This window comes from Danio rerio, chromosome 25 (genome assembly GCF_052040795.2).
Source record: "Danio rerio strain M-AB ecotype USA chromosome 25, GRCz13ab, whole genome shotgun sequence".
NCBI classification, from domain to species: Eukaryota; Metazoa; Chordata; class Actinopteri; order Cypriniformes; family Danionidae; genus Danio; species Danio rerio.
The window spans coordinates 24,221,672-24,243,413 of NC_141045.1; the positions used below are offsets into that span (position 1 = coordinate 24,221,672).

At 35.3% G+C, this 21,742-nt stretch overlaps 1 protein-coding gene across 27 annotated transcripts in view; it reads right to left on the minus strand.

The window, feature by feature from the left end:
- Positions 1–21,742, minus strand: part of mob2a (MOB kinase activator 2a) — an 88,267-nt gene that overhangs the window by 41,635 nt on the left and 24,890 nt on the right. For 10 of the 27 annotated variants that reach the window (XR_015525666.1, XR_015525665.1, XR_015525654.1 and 7 more), the window contains exon 1: positions 11,236–11,594. Coding sequence is in view for 2 of the 20 variants with exons in the window: in NM_001430951.2 (NP_001417880.1) it covers positions 16,307–16,344 (38 nt within the window). In the remaining 18 variants the exon portion in view is untranslated. 27 annotated transcript variants of the gene reach the window in all.

A 21,742-nucleotide genomic window follows, 5' to 3' on the forward strand; every position in this document is an offset into this window, starting at 1 on the left:
TCCAATACAAAAGAAAAAGATCATTGTGCAGGAAAGCAGAATAATCTACCACTTTGTACAGTGAACTGACACAAAACCTTTGTAAAACAGCTTGTTGAAGGGAGCAAGAAAAGGAAACACTCTCTCGGTCATTGACTTTAATGGGGTCAAATGGCAGTAAGGATTTCCTGATAACAGCAGTGCTCAAGTACAATTCTGCAATAGCATCAGGACATTTGCTCCAGCTCTTATGTTTTTATTTTAATGTATTAGCAGTTTTGCAACAAGAAGGACTTCATGCACATGCTCACTGCATGCTTCTGGGATTTTTAGTGTGTCTTGTGACTCTGTGTTTCTCCACTTTATAGTATGACACGTGGCATAGGTATCACACACTGTTTTGTTGCAGACATTTCTTGAAACTTGTATCTTGATATGTGTATGGACAAAAAAGAAAAGAAAAGAAAAAAAGAAAAGAAAAGAAAGGAAAGGAAAGGAAAGGAAAGGAAAAACATGATCATTGCTGTTTGAATGTGGACTGAACCTCATTGGTTATTGTGTATGAAGCAAGCACGCTTAAAGAGACAGCTCACCCCAAAATTTAAATGATGTAAATAATTACTCACCCGCATGTTGTTCCAAACATATTAAACCTTCATTCATTTTTCTGAGGCAAAAATTAAAGGATCTGCATTACTAATTCTAGGTAAACTGAGTTTTATCATTTTTTAACCCATTTAGATTATCTTCAGGTCTGGCAGGAGCACTTTTAGCCTAGCTTAGCTTAGCTGAGCATAGATCATTGAATTTGATTAGACCATTAGCATTAGACTAAAAATTATTAAATTGTTTTGATAATTTCTGCATTTAAAACTGGACTGTTCTAAGTTATATTAAAATTAAAAGTTGCTATGTTCTGGGGCAATATAGCTAAGCTCCCATTCCGGCGTATTAATCAATTAACTTTGGTATTTCATTAAGCCTGCTGCAGCCATGGTATGGCAGCCAAGTTGCTTAATTATTACACTAATGATAGTATAAATAATAGCCATATTGATCTAGAAAATAGTAACTTTTTAGTTTCCATCAGCATTGGCACATCATTTATCTAGAGTCAAGCTTTAAATAGGAGAACAATCAAAGTTTTGAGCGAGATGCTAATGGTCTAATCTGATTCAATGAACTATGCTAAGCTAAACGTGCTACAGCCAGATCCGGAGATCGGTTGATTGGATTAAAAGAGTTGGTAAAACTTAACTGTTTAACTCTAGGGGAATTGTAAATTGAGCCTTTTTTTAAGTGAAGTGTTCCTTTAAGGCTGTCACAAATCATTATGTAGTTAGTTTCTTTCCTGTACCAATTCCTTTTTTGGCAAGTAGATTTCTATAACCACGCAGGAAGCATAATTTGGCCCTTCAGTATCCTCAGATGCTCATTTCCTGAATACTAGCCTGATTCTGCTCTAGTAGGTCTTTCGTTAATCACATACATTTTTCCAGTGCTTACACAAACATCTCCGCCCAACCTTACTGCAAACCAAAGATTCATTCAAAGATTTTTTTTTTACCTTTTATAAATCAATAAACAGACTCAAGCAAAACGACCTCACAGCAACTGAGGGTTTGAGTCTACTAGAAAATACACATGCACCTATGTATAGTGTCATGTACAGAGCTCAGCCTTGTGTTTTTATTGGCTGCTGAAAATGTAAACAGCAGCCTTACTCAGGTGTGAGGCTCATGGAAATTGTTATCCTGTAAGCAGCTTAGATGCCTTTGGGACGGAGGCGGTTTCAGAGAAACTCACCCAGCCAGACTTCAAAGCCTACTGGTATCATCCCAGAGGATGCTGAATCCACAACAACAAAATGTTGTGGTTCAGAGCTTTGCCTATTTGTAGCCAATAACCAGCAGTGTATATATTAATATAGCTTCCTGAGTCTGAAATACCTAGTGCTGGTCCAGTGAATTATTTTCAGCAGTTCCCATTTTTGAGACTCATATCTGACATGCTTTCCAACAGATGTCAATAATGAAGAACACAAGTGTAGGGGGGGGATGACTACAAGCTTCAAGAATGAAAATTAATTAAAGATACACATGTTTGATTAATGTGTTGCACAAAGCCTGAATAGCCCAACACTTCTAACAGAGCAATCTGACTAATCTCTGCAAAAAGTGGTTACCTCCATAACATTTGGACCAAAAAGGAAGTTGTGCAAAGCAAATATCTTGCTTTTTACCACTAGGATTCTTAAAAAAAAAAACACAACGCAAAGAGACCTGATTTCATTTGAAGACATAAGCCTAAATAAACAGCATCTATTTACATATGAAAACTCCTGACAGACTTTATAGAAACCTGCATACCCTGACTGTGGAAACTGTGCCAAACTGGAACTGTGGTTTCAGTCAAGAGGTAGGATAGTCCAAAACCATTAAGCACATGGGCCAATACAGGACTATTGAAGTGCTGAAGACAAAACTGCTACATTTAGCAAAGATCATGCCATTTGATGATTTAAAAGGGGCATTTTAAATAACTAAACCAATCAACCTTGAATGAAGAGATCCCAATCCTCCACTTACAACATCATAGGCTATGTTATCATCACCCAATTTTTTCCACATTTTAGAGTACCGCATAAAAAATGCATAATAGATATGCATAAACAAACATATACGCACGAGTAAGAGTAACGAGTAAGAGTATTGAGTAAGGAACGAGTAAGACACAATAAGAATAAATGCTCATAAACTACAATGGAAGCACATTTACTGAATAAATTCCAGCATTTGCTTCAAAAAGTCATGTGATTTTGTTTTAAACAGACCATTTGATCAAAAAAATGGGTGTGATGGGATGGCATTAATGAACAAATCAGCAGATCCACATTCTAAAACATCACTTTCCAACATTTTCCACATTTTGCTTGTAAACAAAGTTTATTAGACTGTACTGTCTGGAATTCTCTCAAGCAGTGGGCTTGTACATTTCAATAGGTTGCCACCGAACAGCATCATAGCTCATTATCATAAAGTTGACCTGATTTCAACTCTCTCTGCCGACTTCCATTAAAAATGAATGTCTTTCCAGCTACTTTGACGCTCTCACTGGTGGCGATGACCTGAACACATGGCTAGCCAAAGTCTGTCACTAAAGTGGTTCAGTATTATTACCCCCAAGGAATGGTCTCACGCCCTAAAAAACCACCACACATATATTTGCTATTCCTGTTCGTCTTCTGGGATGCAAATAAATTATTACACGATTTTTGATATTTGCAGCCAGTTTATTAGGAAGTGATGATTTTGTTTCGTTGATACACTAGTTTAAAACTGTGTTTTATTAGCAAATGTTTATGCGATATTTCAGTTATCAAGTTATCCGAAAAGAAAAATTGCACATAAACTACAATGGAAACATGCTTACTCAATAAATTGAGCATCTAAAAAGTCATGTGATTTTGTCTCAGCAGATCATGTGATCACAAAAATGGGAGCAATTAGATGGCATTAATGGACAGATCAGCAGACAGACCACATGGTAGAACATCACATTTCAACATTTCCCACATTTTGCTTTGGAACTAATGTGGTCAGAACCAAACTTTATTGGACTGTATTCTCTGGAAGTCTGCCAAGTGGTGGACTTGTACATTTTGATAGGCTGCCGCCGAATTGCATCATAGCTCATTACCATAAAGTAGACCTAATTTCAACTCTCCTTATCGCTGCCAGCTACATTGATGCTCTCGCTGGAAGCGAAGTTAAGATAACACACGATTAGCCAAAGTCTGTCATCAAAGTTGCTCAGTATTATAACCCAAAAGAGTAGTCTCTCACCTCTAAAAACCACCACACGTCCACTGCATTTTATCTTCGACTTCTGAGGAGCAAATCGTTTATTTTACAATTTTTGATATTTGCTGCCAGTTTATCAGAAAGTGACACAATATTTCAGTTTCACGCAAATATCTAATTCGCATCTTTGGATGGAATCAAAGTTTTGCTCCACTTCACACCTTTAACTGTTACTCCCATGATGAACAAACCCTTTAATGTCAAGATGTGCAAACAGGATTAAAAGTTGAGAGCTACCCTTTGCAACATGATTGACGTAATTTGGATTTGCATGAGCAGCTCAAGGTTTCTAACTGTGCGTTCACACCGAAGACAGCAAGAGCGTCAAAGTTCCCTCTGGCCACCCTGGGAACAACGCTGTCTGCCTTTATAGCTCCCCCAGCGAGTAATATTGTCTGTCTGCCGACTGCAAGACAGGGGCATAACCTGAAGGGGTGTAACTTGTAGTAAAGGCGTAACTTAAAGTTATAGAGACACATGTCAAAACTATGATGTCAGCAAGATGGCGCTGTACCCATCAGTTATTAACATGTACACCTACTCCAAACCAGGGTCTATACCAGGGTCCAAACTCAGTCCCGGAGGGCCGGTGTTCCAACCCCAATCAGACACACCTGGGCTAGCTAATCAAGATGTTATTAGGTTTTCTAAAAACAGTCGTGCAGGTGTGTTGATGCAAGTTGGAGCTAAAACTTGCAGGACACTGGCCCTCCAGGATCAAGTTTGGACACCCCTGGCCTATACCTACCACAACCTTAAACCCAAGCATCATCGATATTTGTGTCACTGTCTATACCTTCCACTAACCTAAAACCAACTATATTTATTAAGGTCCACGTCTACCCCAACCCTTAACCCAACACTCTCAGTTATTAATAACGTCTACACCTTACCCATCCCAAAACCCTACCATCACCGTTATTAACGTACAGCCGCGAGTTGCGGCGGCTTTCAAACTTGACGTGCTCGCCATTGTTCTGTTATTTGCAACCACAGGGGGTGACACCAAATAGGCTGTCATGACAAAATGGATGAAGTCAGCAAGTGGAGTTGCATGGTGGAGTTGCTAAATAAATAAATATAATGATATATCAAATAAATAGGTTGTGGATAAATTTGGAGAAAAGTCATTAAAACATTTAGTGAAAATGTTCTGTGGTAAGTATTTCTGTCATCTTGCCAATAGCATCTCATTGTGACATCTCACATAGTTCAATGGGATCTTGATAACTGCAAGTTATGTTCCTTCATGTTACGCCCCTGTCTTGCAGTTCGCAGACAGATACACTTGACGGCAAGCGTCAAAATTCACTACCTTAATCTCATATTTAAAAGGGCCGTTGCAGCATATCAACAAATCACTTACATACCCCAATAAAAGCGTGCTTTCTAACAAAAAAAACGTTGCACATCTTTTATCAAATTAATTTAACGATGGAAGATCAAGTCGTTATGTATGGTGTGGCTTTGCTCCACTTATCCAATATGTCTGAAATGTTCTGAAGCAGCAATACTGTTTTGAACTATCGTCATAGTAAGCATGAGATTCACATTCAAACAAAAGTATATGTTTTATATATACATGTTATATTATGTTATATTATGTGTTATATATAACATTAATGCACATCAGTAACTCGCCAGTAACTTGTTTTTATTTATGTCCCTGTAAAGCTGTGTTCAGACTGGTCTTTTCACCCCATAGACTTCCAATCATATGCACGGGAATGCGACAGACTGGAGACCCAAACTTGTGCGACAATTTTGGGGAACTCTGACCTGCGAAATCGCATCACATGATTGCGTTAGACTAATCGAAGATCAAAATATGACCTCCATGTACAGAAATTTTAAATATGGACAACTTTTTAAAGTGTCTAATCATCTTGTTTAATCCCGCCCCTTTTCACAGTTTTGTACAACAGAATTTTGCATGCTCAAACTCTAGTGTGACCGCAGCTTTAGAAAACACTGTAAATAACTGGAAATCCGGCGACCGCAATAAATAAAACCCTTGGACTGTGTTCTTTGTAGTCCTCTTAAGCGGTGGATTTCTACATTCTGATTGGTTGCCTCAGAACCTTGTCTCAGCTCATTACCAAACAGTTGACTTTATTTAAACTGTACTCGATGTCCACACAGGTGAAGACGTGTCACTTATCGCCATTGGCTCCCATTCAATAGAGTTGACCCTCTCGCCACCTTCAATGTGAATGCACAGTAGAGCATTTCTAAACGAATGACATCACAGCCATGACCTCTAGATGTTGCGTAACAAGAACCTGCTGCGATGAGCAATACTGCGTTCCTCATTGTAATTGTCCTCCAACAAGAAGAAGCTCTTGTCTACTAAATATAAAAAGGCTTAGCACTGCAAAAAAAGCCATCACTCCAGTTATAAGACCATTATCAAGCTACAGAAGCGGTGAGGACTTCAGTGGTGATGGTCTTGAGGTAATCTCCCTCAATTTGAACAAAATGAATCACAGAGAAATAAAAAAAAATGAAAGAGGGCACGTCTGTCAAGAACGAACAACCCATCTCAGGTAATTAAATGTGTATTGGGAGGGGTGAACACCTCTTAAGCATTCATTTATCCTTTGCTGATGTAATTAAGTGTCAAACAGCTTTGATGTTTGCTGAGTCTGGACCGGAGGTGGGAATGAATGGAGTGACCTTGGGTGCTGATGCTGAGCTGGCATTATCAGGTGCTCGCGCTGCAGCTCGGGATGCTGAGGCAGAGCGACAGAAGCATCACTGCAACCCGATCTATCACAGGAGGAGGAGGCACTTACGTAATTCTCACACAAGAGACGGATGGGGGGTGGAGAGACAGTGGGGAATTGTGAGATCTAAAGGGGCTACAGAAAATACAACAACATTATTCCATTGATGACAACAAACTACGAATTAGGGTAGTATCTAATTAGGGTAAATCTCTTTCAGAACATGCTAAGGTGGATTAAATTGTAAACAAGATGTACAGTTGTGTTCAAGAGCAATCTAGAATGTTTGTTGTGAGTGTGGCTGATATGATGAATATATAATAATTGTTCAACTTTATTCAAATTTAAATAAGATTTAGACGAAACATATCAACTTTAAAATGTAATATATACAATCGTTTGGTCTAGTTCAGTTGTAAGACAATAAACTGAAACCTGGCTTAACAAATAAGATGAGAATGACTGAAAAAAATAAATGTTTACTTTATTATATGGAATACAATTGAAATGTAAAGTGTAAACCTTCTTTATTAAAGGCATGGTTTGCTCAAACCTGAAAATTCTATTATCCTTTACTTGTTCCAAACCAGTTTGACTCTGTTTCTTCAGTTAAACAAATTAAAAAGATATTTTGAAGAAAGCTGGAAACCCTTGATCATTGAATCCCAGTATTTGTTTTTCTTACCATGGTAGTCAATGAGTACATTTACATGGACACCAATAATCCGATTTTATTATGACAAAGATAATACTCTGATTAAGAGTCTACCATGTAAACAGCAATTTTGATTTAATTCAATCTGATTAAGGTCATAATCAAACAAAACAGAAATCAAATAAAAAATCTAATCACATTATTAAAGCACAGATATGTAAAGACCCTAATCAAACTATTATTGCGGTATTACCGCATTCTCCAGACATCTGCATCGCGAAATGCAGTTTTTTTTTTCCATACGGCATGTAGTATCAAATTCCATTAAAACAAAACTCTTCCAGCATTCATACTCATATCCAAAGTCTCGTTTGTCATGGGGTCATGCATGAAATGTTTCTGAATGAAAGGGAAAGTGGCGAAATGCGGTTAAAATCGACAAATTAAAAATAAAACACCTTTAGGAAATGTGGATAGCGTGGTAACGCAACAACATTAATAGAATTATGTGCTATAACATGTAAAATGGGATCACGAAAGGAACATTCAACTCATGTAAACACCTTTATCATATTATTGTCTCATTCAGATTAAGGCAAATAATTTATTACAGATGTCCATGTAAACATAGTCACTGATACAGGTTTTTAGCTTTCTTTAAACTGTATTATTTAGTGTTCAAAAGAATAAAGAAATCCATAAAGGTCTGGAAGCACTCCAGGGTTCAAGAATTGTGAGCATTTTTCATTTTTGAAAGAAGTATTCCTTTAAGCTTCTTTATAATATAGACCATTTTGAGGGATGTAAACAAAAACAAAGGTTGGTCCCAAAGCATTATGATTGAATTGGCTCTAGTTACATCTATGAAATAGTTTGATAACAAGCACGAAATGATCATGGGCCAATGACATGAAATGGTCTATAGCACATGAAAAATGCAATTTGTTCCTTAAAATTGTACTTGTATTCAAATGACACTTCAAAAGATCATGAACTTGGACCTCAGCTTTTAAAAGCCTTGGCTTTTTCTACCCCAGGACTTGATTGTCACAGGAGATTGGCCCAAAGCTAGAGAAGAATGCAGACAGTAAGGAACCGTTGGCTGACACAGGCCAATTAAAGCACATCAGATTAAATAGACGCCCCAGTCAGATGGCTTAGCAGATAACACTGTACACTCTAAAAACAGTGTGGAAATATTTTTAAACTACTTGCACTCCTTTAACAAATCACTTCAATGAAAAAAAAATATATTATGCCACATTTTAGGCAGCCTAGAACGGAAATCTGCGCCAATTCAAATATGTTTACACAATCCCAAACAGGCTGTGATTACAGATTTTGAGATCTGGACATCACCTAAATAGGTTTAGAAACTAGGGCTAGGCAATATAACAAAAATCTCATGCATCACAATCTCATAAGTCATCTCATATACTGACATATATATGACAAATCACAATATAGTACAGTATAGTCCAGTATATAGTACAGATATACTAGAAATCGACCCAATTCCATCATTTTTGGCTCTATACAGAAACACACTTGATTTGAATTGAAATGAACAAGATGTGCTTTAAATGCAGACAATCAGCTTTATTTTGAGGGTAATTATATACAAATCAGGTAAACAGTGTAGCAATTACAACAGTTTGCAAATGTGCCTCCCACTAGTTAAGAGTCCAAAAGTAATTGGACAATAGGCTTCTAAGCTGCTCCATGGCCAGGTGTGTTTTGTTCCCTCATTTAAAGTGTGCTATTTGCATTTGGAATCTGTTACTGTGTTATTGTGTAGGTGTATAGAGCCAAAAATAATAGAACTGTGTTGATGTCCAAATATTTATGGACTTAACTGTATATATTGATCATATGTAAAGAAATGTTTTTTCATTTTAAAGTATATACTCAGATTTACTTTCATTTGTGACTATATTTGATATTTATCATTTTATTTAAAACACTGTAAAAAATCCTGGGTTCCACAATTCCTTTATGTTGTCCCAACACAAATTGATTAGGTTACCTTAATAGTTTTTACAAATTTAAGTGGATCGAACATAAAACAATTAAGTTATCCCTCCAAAAACCTTAAGAATTGTGTTGTTTCAACTCATTTTAAACACGTAGTTTAAACAAAAAATGATTGATGACAGAAAAATGATTGATGACTACTGGTCTAACATAAAAATAAGCATTGCTAAATAATATGCTAAATGTAACCATTCTACATTCAAGACTGCAACTTTCTCATGATGCTATTATTCATGTTTATGTCTGCATCCCCATAATGGCATGTAACACTGCGCCCATGTAAATTATGAAGACGTATTACCGTAAACGATGTAATTTGTGACACCATGAAATAAATGATTTAGCATAACAGACTAATAGTATACACTGACAAAAATTATTCAAAGATGACTCCTTGGATTTACTCATTTTGTTAAGTTAACAGATAGTAAACAATTTATAAGGGGCTGAATTTAAACAAACAAATTAAGTTGAACATTACCAAACTTATTTGTTTGTTTAAATGCAACACATTTAAATAGTTTGTAACAATTTTGCAGACATCTTTTTTTTTTCAGTGTACACTAAAAAATGCAGGGTTCCACACAGTTTACTCATGTTGTCTCAACACAAATCAATTAAGTTAACTTAACAAAATGAAGTGGATTGAACAATAAGTTGTCCCCAAGAAAATCTCAAAAATTGTGTTTCAGCTCATTTTAATTAGGTAGTTTGAGCAAGTTCTTTGAGCATAATATACTTTTTATTTTGTTCCTATGATGTTGTCTTATTGTTCATCCCTATTAGCAACAATGTATTTGACGGAGCATGAACTTTGCAAGGACATATTTTCCATTCATCCAAGTCTTGGCTTGGTCACATTTCTTGGAGCAATTTCCATCCACCCGCATTCAATTTAGCAGCATAGTAACTGTTACTCGAGTATAACAACTTGTACATTATAAGTTATCTAAACATAAGACGCTACAGAAAGCAGGTCTGTCTTAAAAAACCAACATCCCCAAGGACAGTTGTGACTGGAAACAAAGCAAAAGACTAAACAACACCACCTGATGGTAATGTTATAAATCAAAACAGCCGAGTTTGGATACCACACTGCAAACTTCTTCCACACCGAAGAGCCAATAACATTTCAGCAACAGAGGACAAAACACGCTGGCAGATTAGGCAGAGCTTGATTGTTTTCCAGTCTGCCAAACGTAAACATTGACTGTGAACCAACGCAAATGTCTAAAAGTAGACGAAAACAACAAGAGAATAAAACAAAGGACTGATAGATCAGAAAGCTTTAAAAAAAAAACAATAACTATCAAATACTAGGGCTTTTATCACATTGGCCAAAATCCTTGAAAATCCTGCACCAAAATGACTTTTGCTGCCTGTTTAAACTCATTTAAAATGAGTTGAAACAACACAATTCTGGAGGTTTTCTGGACACCTTAGTTGGTTTATGTTCAGCCTACTTAAATTTGCAAAATCAATTAAATTAACTTAATTTGAGTTGGGACAACATGAAGGAATTGTGCGGAACCCAGCATTTTTACAGTGTATAGTTCTAATCACAGTAAAAAATAAAAAATAATAATAAAAAAATGAAACGTCATGATTCAAGCCTTCCATGTGAAAATCATACACTGCTCTGTTGATATTCGCTAGCTTTCAAACAGCCCCCCTTGCTTAACTTTCCAAATCGAAGTAGAGGTCGAAACTAACATTGAAGAGGGCAAAGTCTGTCCTAAGCAGTAGGGGAAAAAGCAAAACTGGGAACACAGTGTCCCAACCAACATTGGTCTGCAGCCTCCCCACATCCACACTCACCACAAAATATCATGAGCAGCACTGATTTTGAACTTTCTTACCGTCCCTTTAACTTGTCATATAACCTAATGCTTCCTTTCTGCATAACCTGGCACAGCAGAAGCTTTCTCTTTACATGTAATGCAGCAGAGGAGGATATAAAAAATCCCAAAACGAGTACCTGTAAAAGAAGCAGTCACAACACACTAGAACCCCCATGCAGCTTGCGAAGCTGGCAATCAGATTGTCCCGTCCTCTGTTGCACTGGCTTTAAGATGAACTACAGCTGACTGGCATCCGTTAGAGCGTGAACTCTTGGCATTGCATCTTCATAGATCTGCAGCGAATTGTTTCTCCTAACACTTCTGTGCCTCCTCTGGTTTCCCGCTCTGTTTTCAGCTGCTGGACAGCACAGTCGGCGCTTTGTTAGGTGGTGATATCCCTTGGCGCGGCGCAGACAGAACAACACTTCAGTCAGCAAACAAACACAAGCGTCTGCAGCAGGCAAGCACAGTGCGCTCAGTCACTCTGCACTTGTGTGCTTCCCTCTAATGATACCCTCTGTTTTCCCCCTCCCAACTTGCCTCTCTCTCTCTTTCCTCCCTGTCTCTCTCTCCTGTTGGCTCTGACTTTGAGGCGGGAGTGTTGGGTTGGCAAATAGACTTGCTGCAAAGTGATGACGGCCCACTGCAGAAATATTCTGAGCCAGAAATATTTAAGGGCCCAAACAGCCCTTTCAAAATGGGGCCTTTAGGAAAATTACTTCTTCCATGAGTGCTTTCTTCACTCTCAAAGAACATACTTGGCATATATATTATATATACAGTTGAAGTCAGAATTATTATCCCCCTAAATTATTAGCTCCCCTGTTAATTTTTTCCTTAATTTCTGTTTAACAGAGAGAAGATTTTTTTTCAACACATTTCTAAACATAATAGTTTTATTAACCCATTTCTAATAATTGATTTATTTTATCTTTGCCATGATAACAGTAAATAATATTATACTATATATATATTTTAAAGCCTCTTCTGACATTAAAAGACTTAACTAGGTTGATTAGGGTAACTAGGGATGTCAGTGTAATTAGGCAAGTTATTGTATAATGATGGATTGTTCTGTGGACTATCGAAAAACAAAAATAGCCTAAAGGGGCTAATAAATTTGACCTTAAAACAGTTTTTAAAAAATTAAAAAAACAGCTTTTATTCTAGCTGAAATCAAACATACAAGACTTTCTCCAGAAGAAAAAAATATTATCAGACATACTCTGAATATTTCCTTGCTCTGTTAAACATCCTTTGGTAAATATTAAAAAAAGAAAAAAAATTCAAAGGGGGGCTAATAATTCTGACTTCAACTATACATATATATAAAAACGTCTGGATGAACTGATCTGAGATCTCTGCATGTGTTGTGGAGGACTGATCTATCTATCCTTAAAATCATGATCAGCAATGCAACTATTGGCTGCAGCGTAATGACATCATCTGATTAATATTCAATTATCCATGTGAGCAAAATTATAGAAAATTCGTAGTAAACTTTTTGTCAATTATAAAACGCAATACCTTTAAACATTTGTTGTGGGTTGCAGGTTTTACACTTTCATGTGTCAAGAGTATTTATAAATTTAGCTTTACATTTTAGATCTGATATTCTTTATTATAGTAGCCTAGGCCTATTTTAATTTCTTAATCGACGTAGGGAATTTAAATTGTTTTTGCATCAAAAAAGCATTTTGACTTTATCTAAGATGTCTGCAACTTTTGCAAAGCATCAAATCACCGGCATATTAGCTTTCAAAACATGTGCATGACTGCATAGATTATTATTCTGTTATAAAAAAAAATAAAAAAAACACACACACAAAAAATATTGATCGAATATAGTCGAATATTGTGCATGTCTATTATCATACAGAAATTGTACTAAAGCTGGATCAATACCTTAAAATAGAACACATTTCAGTCTAAAAATCCATATTAATAAATGTTCTCTTTGATCCCCTTGGGAAGAACCACTCCGTTTTTGAGTGGAAATTGCATAAGTATATAGATATATATATATATATATATATAATTATATATTAATTATTTAATATTAGATAATATACATTTTTATAAGTTATAAATGTGTATATATAATTTTTTTTTTTTTACTATTTTAACAAGTGTACATAATCTATAGGTTACTACTGTAAGAAAATATCAGCATTTGGTACATACTTTCAGTATTACCTTTGCTTGAAATAAGCCGATCTAATCCTATTTATATGAAATAAACCTGCTCCCGAGCAGGTTTGAGCTACCAGAACTGTTACTATGACAACAACTCTCGGATCAGTTTTGAAGAACGAAACAATCCTGGATCGTGTAAAATCGTCAATAACCTAATCCAGCTAATTGAGTAATCCACGTATGAAGAACAGACCCCTGGTGTTTCAGCAAAATAAACAATCGTAACGTGAACATAGAGATGCGCGGCAGCGCTGAATGTTTGTTGATAGTAAGTTCATTAACAAAATAAAAAATAAATGCAACTCTTGCAACAAAACTAGACAGTTATTATTGTGGAGCACTTATTATTCCCCTTACAAAAATAAATAAATAATAATCCAGGCTTTTGTATGCTTTCATTTGTTATTTTGTGATGTCTGGAATATATCGGAAAAAAAACTATAGTTATTTATAATAAACATGTTTTTAACCATTTCCCAGAGATGGGTTGCGGCTGGAAGGGCATCCGCTGCGTAAAAACTTGCTAGATAAGTTGGCGGTTCATTCCGCTGTGGCGACCCCGGATTAATAAAGGGAATAAGTCGACAACAAAATAAATGAATGAATTAATGTTTTTAAAACATAGTAAAGTGTATAAATGTACAACTCTTTGTCAATAAATGCTGCAGAATACTGCAGCATAGTAAACTGATAAACTGTAATAAATACTGTAATGTTAGTGTGATGCAATGTGATAGCGTAGAAAACTGAAATCTACTAAATAATTTGTTTATTATTACAGTTGTGTCTTACAATTACAGAGCAATAATTTATTTACTATGACAGTTTAATTTAAGTAGTTATCTATAGTATGCTTTAAATCACGATAGTTTTTTTTTTATGTAATGTAATCGCTTACATAGTATCTACCGCCTCAATGACAGACATAGTTCAGTAAAAAACTAGGCCTTCTTCATGATAAGCATGCAAAAAATGTGGGTATTTTCCATTTATTTCTTCTTTGATATATTATAAATTGCAAAAATACAGACTTTCCTCTATGCTTCCCATTTAGTTTTTTACTTCCTGCCCTCCATCTGAATTTTGCTCATCACAAGAACCACATGATTGAAAACAACCTATTCTGCCATGCGAATGTGCAGAAACACGTTTCCAAAACTATACATAAAAAGTAGACTAATGCAATAAGAAAATATCAGTTCTCAACATCAAGCAGCAGAACAAGCTGTTTTTATTGACTAAAAATATATATAAGTGAATAAGAACAAAAGTCTCAAGACAAAAAGATTCCAATGGTTGCGCTGACTCATACGTGAAGAATAAGGTCAATAGGGTTCAGTTATTGCGATGCGGTCATAAACTAAACATGGTTCACTTTGCAAACATTTAAGAATATACTACATGTGTAGCTAATAATTTTATTGTATACAATCAATGTGACCCAAATTTTTATTGTGACACATTATCAGTTATAAGTGTACACATTATCAATTTGCTCATGAAACCACATTGAGATCCCAATATAACTGGAATTGAACCACACAGCTAGGATAATTAAAATAAGGATAACACTTGAACAGTTTGGCAGAAGCCAAGAAGTCAAATTATATTTATAGTCTTTAAAACATCTTGTGTTACAAGCATGCAAACTTGAAACAAGTGGTCTGAAAATATCTGTGTGAATATCTCACAACATCACCATTATCAGTAAATATACATCCATGACAGCACTGTCATTACCTTGTTCCTCCATTTACCATAATAAACCAACATTCTGAGTGGTTCTTCTTCAGTGAATGGTTTAAATTTAGCCCTTTATTAAACCAACCATTACATGTTCTACATAGTCAGAAAATATTAAACAACATGGAAAAATGCTTCTGTGTGGTGAAAAACACACACACATTTTATTATTAATGTCCGGTTAATGTATGTGTACATGCACACAGAACACAATGGGCTACAGTAGATCAGCGCCAACGCCAGACAAACTCTCTCTGTTATGTTTTTGTATATATGTGAATATGCATAAAGGTTATCAATTAACTAACCACTGAAAAAGATTACATCACCAAATATGTCAATCAAAAAGCACCAAGAGGAACACAAGCCTTAAATCTTTGCTCTCTCTGCATTATCAAAGCAGTACACACAGTGACCATGTCCCAGACTCGATGACGTTATCCTTAGCAGCACTGAATGATTACAAGGAGCTGAGTTGATAGGAACCTTTCCTTTGTGATGAGAAAGATGCAGAGAGTACAACTGCTTGTTGTACACTTTTCCAGGAAAGAAGAACATTTACTAATTTATCCTAACATAAAAGCATAAATGAAAAGCCACAACTTAGCCTGTGTGTTTTAGCCTCAAAAGGAGAAGGAAAGCATGCCAGATAACAAAGAACAGAGAAAGTGCATGTGTCTTGTGTTCTAATGATCTGCTTATGAATGGACTGGTCACTCAAAGCTTAAACGCTAGTTTCACTGAATCCAGTGAAAAACAGTTGCGGGGAGGCAGTGGGAATGGATGATGCTATGCGTTTGTTTCGGCTCACTCAATGGAAATGAAACACCCACCCTCCTAAAAGCGGATTTACAGGTTTACTGGTTTGTTCTACAAAATCAAACCCATTAATGAATAAATCGTTTAAAGACAGAGAACATTTAAACCCCAGAACAAGTTGTAAAACTTAAACAGCGATACACAATTCGTTTGCGCCAGGCTTCTGCTGTGCATTTTTACATCGCCGCTTCAGAAAACATTGGCGTTTGTTAGAATATTGTGAACTGAAATCGTTTTCAAACAGTGTAGTAGGATCTCCGATTATCCGACCGCCCGACGTGACCTTACGATAGCGACTCACATGTGGTTTAAGCGGAATGGAACAATGGAATCTGAACGCAAACGCGCATTCAGAAACAAAGTGAATTCCGACATTTCACCAGAAAAGTTTAATACGGTCAAGTTTGTTTTTCGAATCAATGAATGGACATATATATTTGGAGTGCTTACCTATTTAATGTGTACGAACCGTTCCGCTTGAACCTCATCTTGGATGATAAAATTTTGACGATTAAATCCAGAACTGTAAAAAATAAAAATAAAAAAATAGGCTGCTAACGGGGTAAGTTACAGTAAGCTGCTAAAACACAAAGAGAGGGAGTCCTGTGTAGGAGACCGCCTCTAATGTCCGTTTGTCTCAGTAGGACTGGCTTAAAATCAGAGAGGGGGATGAGAAGGTGATTAATAACACTTTGTTGTATCCCTCTGAAGTTAATAATGCTAATAAAATGTTATATTTTGTCTCAGCTAAGTTCATTTTAGGAAAACCAAGGCGTTTGTAAATGTAACTAGTAAAGAATCAAAAAGCTTTTGTCAGTCATTTAATCTTTTAAAAATAATCCCCGTTATTCGTTTTTGTGTGTGTGTGAGTGTGTGTGTGGCCAGAAAGAAAGAAAGAAAGAAAGAAAGAAAGAAAGAAAGAAAGAAAGAAAGAAAAAAAGAAAGATGTGGTCATCATAACACCAACATCCATTAATTTGTCTTGTTCCAAACAGTGAAAGCCCAAAGGATCCGCCTATAAGATAAGTTAGCTGCTTCCGAAAACATGCGTCGGGATGGGCTAAAAATAGCCATAATGATATACTTAAGATTGATCTCAACTCCAGACCCCACCCATTTTAAAAACACTGACTGGTTCCACTTAACTCAAAGTGCCAGGATAAAAATAGAACCAGACCAAAAGTGGGAGCAGAGCTGCTCTGAAAGAAAGGCATTTCATGAAGGGGAAAACAGAAGAGAAATAACTTTTGTGTTCAGTGTAGTTGGGGGATTTGTTTAAAAAAAATTATACTGAAGGAATGATCACATTTGGCTGCTTTTAGACTGAAGGAATGTCCTACTAATTATCACTCTAGTTCATTCCTGAATGGAGGAATAAGTCTTGTTTTGCAACTGCCCCATGTTGCAACAGTCCCACTTTCCCCTATATACAACATCTGCATTTTGGAGGCCTGAAAACAACTTTTGGAAACGTGTTTTAAAGTGACAGATAAAACATAGGCTACCATTTTTGTTCCTGTTTAAACAACAAAAAATAAATTAATAAATAAATTATAATAATAAAATCCTAATTGTGTAAAAATAGTATTGTCATGAGCTTGTGTATTACAGGCTTATTCTACAAACATGCACAGTTGACAGATATCTTCATTGTTTATTTTTACCAATTTAGGAAAAAGAATTATGGGTGGAGATGCATACAAAGTAACATAACTGCTGTAAACTAAAGGGATAATTCACCCAAAAATGTAAATCTATTTGCATTTTACTTAAGTGGTTCTAACCTTTTTCGAGTTTTTTTTTTTCTGTTGAACACAAAATAAGATATTTTGAAGAATTTACAGGCCCCTAGTCAGCCTGGTCAAAAAAGTGGTTATTATTATTGTTATTATTATTATTATTATTTATTTTTGTATTTATTTATCCAAAGAGTGGATTTTTTTGCAGTTAATTGCATCGTTTACTATTCAATTATGAAGTTTAAATACTTAATTTAGTGAGATTTGGATTGGTCATCATAACCATTTGATGGTACCAAAAACATTTCCTAAAGATTTATAATCAAGAAACATAAAGAAAAAATAAATACAAATTTATTACACCATATATGCATAGAAAAAAATGTAGCCTATTGTTATTTATTAAACAAATAACCGACTAGCCAGCACATTCAAATTTACAGAATTAGGCAATTTGAATTAAAAAAACAAAACAAAACAAAAACAAGTAAAACATAATAATAATAATAATAATAATAATAATAATAATAATAATAATAATAATAATAATAATAATAATGTAGAGTTTCACAATTTTTTCTAGCATTACAAAAGTACATTTGAAAATTCATGGATAACAACAAAAGCCTAACTATTAGGCAGCTTTTGGTGCTTTACACCTTTTCATTGGTGATTTTTTTTCTTTAAAAAAAAATGCAAGAAAAAAAAGTGCAAGATTTGGAATAAAAGTTACTTGTAAAAAGTTTTCTGTATGTAACAACAATACAGTAGGTTAATAGTGAAAGTTGACTTCATTTATGTCAGATTCGGCATGGCTTTAAAGCCTTGATGATTAACAGTGTCTTTAGTCATTTCTGTGGATCTGTGTGAACAGGGATAGTGTTTACATCCTTGTTTTCTGTCTGTCCTTGTTTTGTTCTTGTCTTATTGAGTAAAAACACCCTAAAGGCTTGTACACACTGGGACGCTTTTTGTTTGCGTTTATCGTCAGCGTTTTTCCTAGACGTTCTTCCGCATTCGAGCCCAAACGATTTTCGGTTGTACACTGGATATGGTTACGGCCGGAAGTTAACAGGAATTGTTTTTAGTATTCATTAAATTTCCCATTTGTTGTATTTTATTAACGTTTACCCCCATTCCAACCTTTAACCCAACTGTCACAGTAATGTAAAAACAGTAGTTGTACTGAGTATTATTTATGTTATCTATTAAATTACCCAATACATTGTATTTTTTAATGCCTACCCCCACCCTAACCCCAAACCCAATCATTGCAGTACTGTAAAAATATTAATCATCGTTATACAGTGTCATAAAAAATGCTGCTATATTGATATATTGGCTAGCCGCGTATCTGATCTGGACTTGACAGATCTAGACTTTACCGATCCAGGCTTTACCGCGTTTTTCTCTGGCAGAGCATGCTTCTTCCTTTACTGATTTAAATGCATTTCTGAACTCGTGATCCTCTGCTGTTTGCCGCGGGGAGGTCAATTTACAAAATAGTTTAACTTTTGCCATTTTGTCGATTAATGCTGTCACGCTGAACGCAGTTGACCAATCGCAACAGACTGGGTCATCGATCCAATCAGCGCAGATTAGCTTCATGCTAAGGAGGGGTTTGGGAACAAATGAATCACTGAACGAATCATATTTGGGGTAATTAGGTCAAAATAAATGCAAATTATAACACAATGAAAGTGTTATTTGACCTTGCATGCATATCAGCCTGTTGTTAGAGACCTATAAAACCAAAATATGACTTTTTATAATGCAAAATAGGAGCTCTTTAAGTATCATATTTAGAGGGAAAATGTGCATTATGCATTCTTAAGCTTGAAGCATTAGAATCGGTACTCTGTATCGGCCGATCACCATGACAAGAAATCAGAACTCTGTATCCATAGTGCAAAAATCCATATTGAAGCATCCCTAATATGAATTGGAGTAAATTATTATATCAAATACGTTTAATTATTAATCTTACCATAAGAATTACAAAAAAGTTATATACAAAAAGAAAATAAATCAATTTCTATGAATTGCTGTTTGGACAATTCCTCTTTAATCCCTCAAATTCAATTTCCATTCATCATCCTGTCGGGTGTGGTGAAGTTAATTCAAAAGCACACTCGTGTATTGAAAAGCAGCCAATTCTTACTTTCTTAATCTTACACAACCTCTTTCGAAAACAAAAAGAAAAAAGAACAATCTTTCAGAATATGATGAATGTGATTCTCTCTCTTCAGGTTAGTCTCTTGCAGAGAGCTTGGCTGGCAGGACAGTCGTTATAATTACAGCTAGCTGGCAGTGTCCTGAGTGATCAATCCCTGCGGCTGCAGTCTGCAACCGATTATGCAATACTCAGCGAGAACCATCAGTACACCAGGACCAACCAGCCGTACAGTCCCAGGACAGGCGGCTGTTTATGGTAGAACACTGACACACAGCTATTTTCTGTTTCATAAGAGCAGTACATCTTGTAGTGGCCAAAGTAAACAGCAATCAAAAATAAAACAAGTTATGAAGCAATAGCCCACACTGGAAAAAAATTGTTCATTGGATTTGCTAAATGTTTTTTTTTTTTTTTTTACATTTAGCAAACTCAATTTAAACAGACAAATTAAGTTGAACATCACTAGATTTAATTTGTTTAAATTCAGTGCATATAAAATGCAACCACTAACCTTAAAAACTTTTAGTAAATCCAATTAGTTATTTTTTTTGTTTATCTTCTTATTTATTTCAAACTACAATGTAATAAAAGGCAATGTGCTCTGTATCTGGGTAACAGGGCAATTTATTTTGGCAGAACTAATGTTCACTATAATTTCGGAATAATATTTAGGAAAATTTTCCCGGCCAGACTGTTACAAAATGCAAGTTCAAGTCTCCCACAAGCACCATCCATCAGATATGAAGTAAATGTCAGTTTCTAGAACAAAATGGAAGACACAGGAAAAAAGAAGAGAATTAAGTCATAAATATCAAATAAATATCAAAAGGACGCAAAGCTTTGCTTGTTCAAACTCAAAAATGAAATCTTTTTCTCATGGCTGCAGTAACGGTCAAGGGTAATTCTTTCAAGACACCTAAAATAATTATCTATGCATTCTAGCAATTTCTATGAACTCCTTCTACTACAGATTTTGCTGTAATCTGTGAATAAAATATATTAAAATGAGTCATCACAACAGGGGCGTTGCTAGGGTCAAAAGGGATAAGAGGCTTAGCCCCAAAGACCCCCCAATTACCCCCCCCATAAAAAATTTCTAATTCACCACACTAAAATACCACCACTTTCATAAGGTAATCTAATTTTACAATAGATTTATAAATGGTTTAATAATAAATAAGGGCTTTTGAGTTGACTTTTAACAACACATTTTGAAGCTTTGTGACTTGTAACACCAAAAAGGAAAAAAAAAAAATTATCCCACTTCTCATTTACTAGTCTGTTGTGAGCCATATCATACCTCTTGAGCCTCCTATCTCCTCTCCTCTTTTGCAGTTTCTGTTTGTTTTTTGAAAATGTAATTTTCTGCATGTCTTCAAATCTGAAAGTATGATTTATTTTATAGTGTGAGGTTTTATCCAATGTGATACAAAACTACAAACATGTTCAGTTGGACAGAGCGATTAACTGAGGCGTAGTTTTGTCAAGATACTGGAATTTCTAAATTCAATACCTTGCAAAATATTGATATTCAATAGGCTCGTATTTTTGATATAACAATTTTATCAAAAATAGTACAAAAAATAAAAATAAATGTTTATATGCTAGAAATGTGTTTACTTCAAATTTCTTTTAGGGAGATTTTTTTTTTCAGTTTTCCTCAAAATAAGGTGATGGGCATTGTAGCGCTTTAAATGCAAGTAATGTCTGTTTCATTCATTCATTGAGCAGAAATTCCATATATGCCTCACAAATGTAGTAGAACAGTCCAGGAAATCCTTAACATGGATGAAGGCATCCAGCTATTGCTGTAGTTGAATGAACATAAGATCTGAATAAACATAAAAAGGCTTTAACTGATCATTTACACGACTGCGATAATAAATGTTTTATACAGTTGAAGTCAGAATTATTATTCCCCTTTGAACTTTATTTCCTTTTTAAAATATTTCTCAAATGATGTTTAACAGA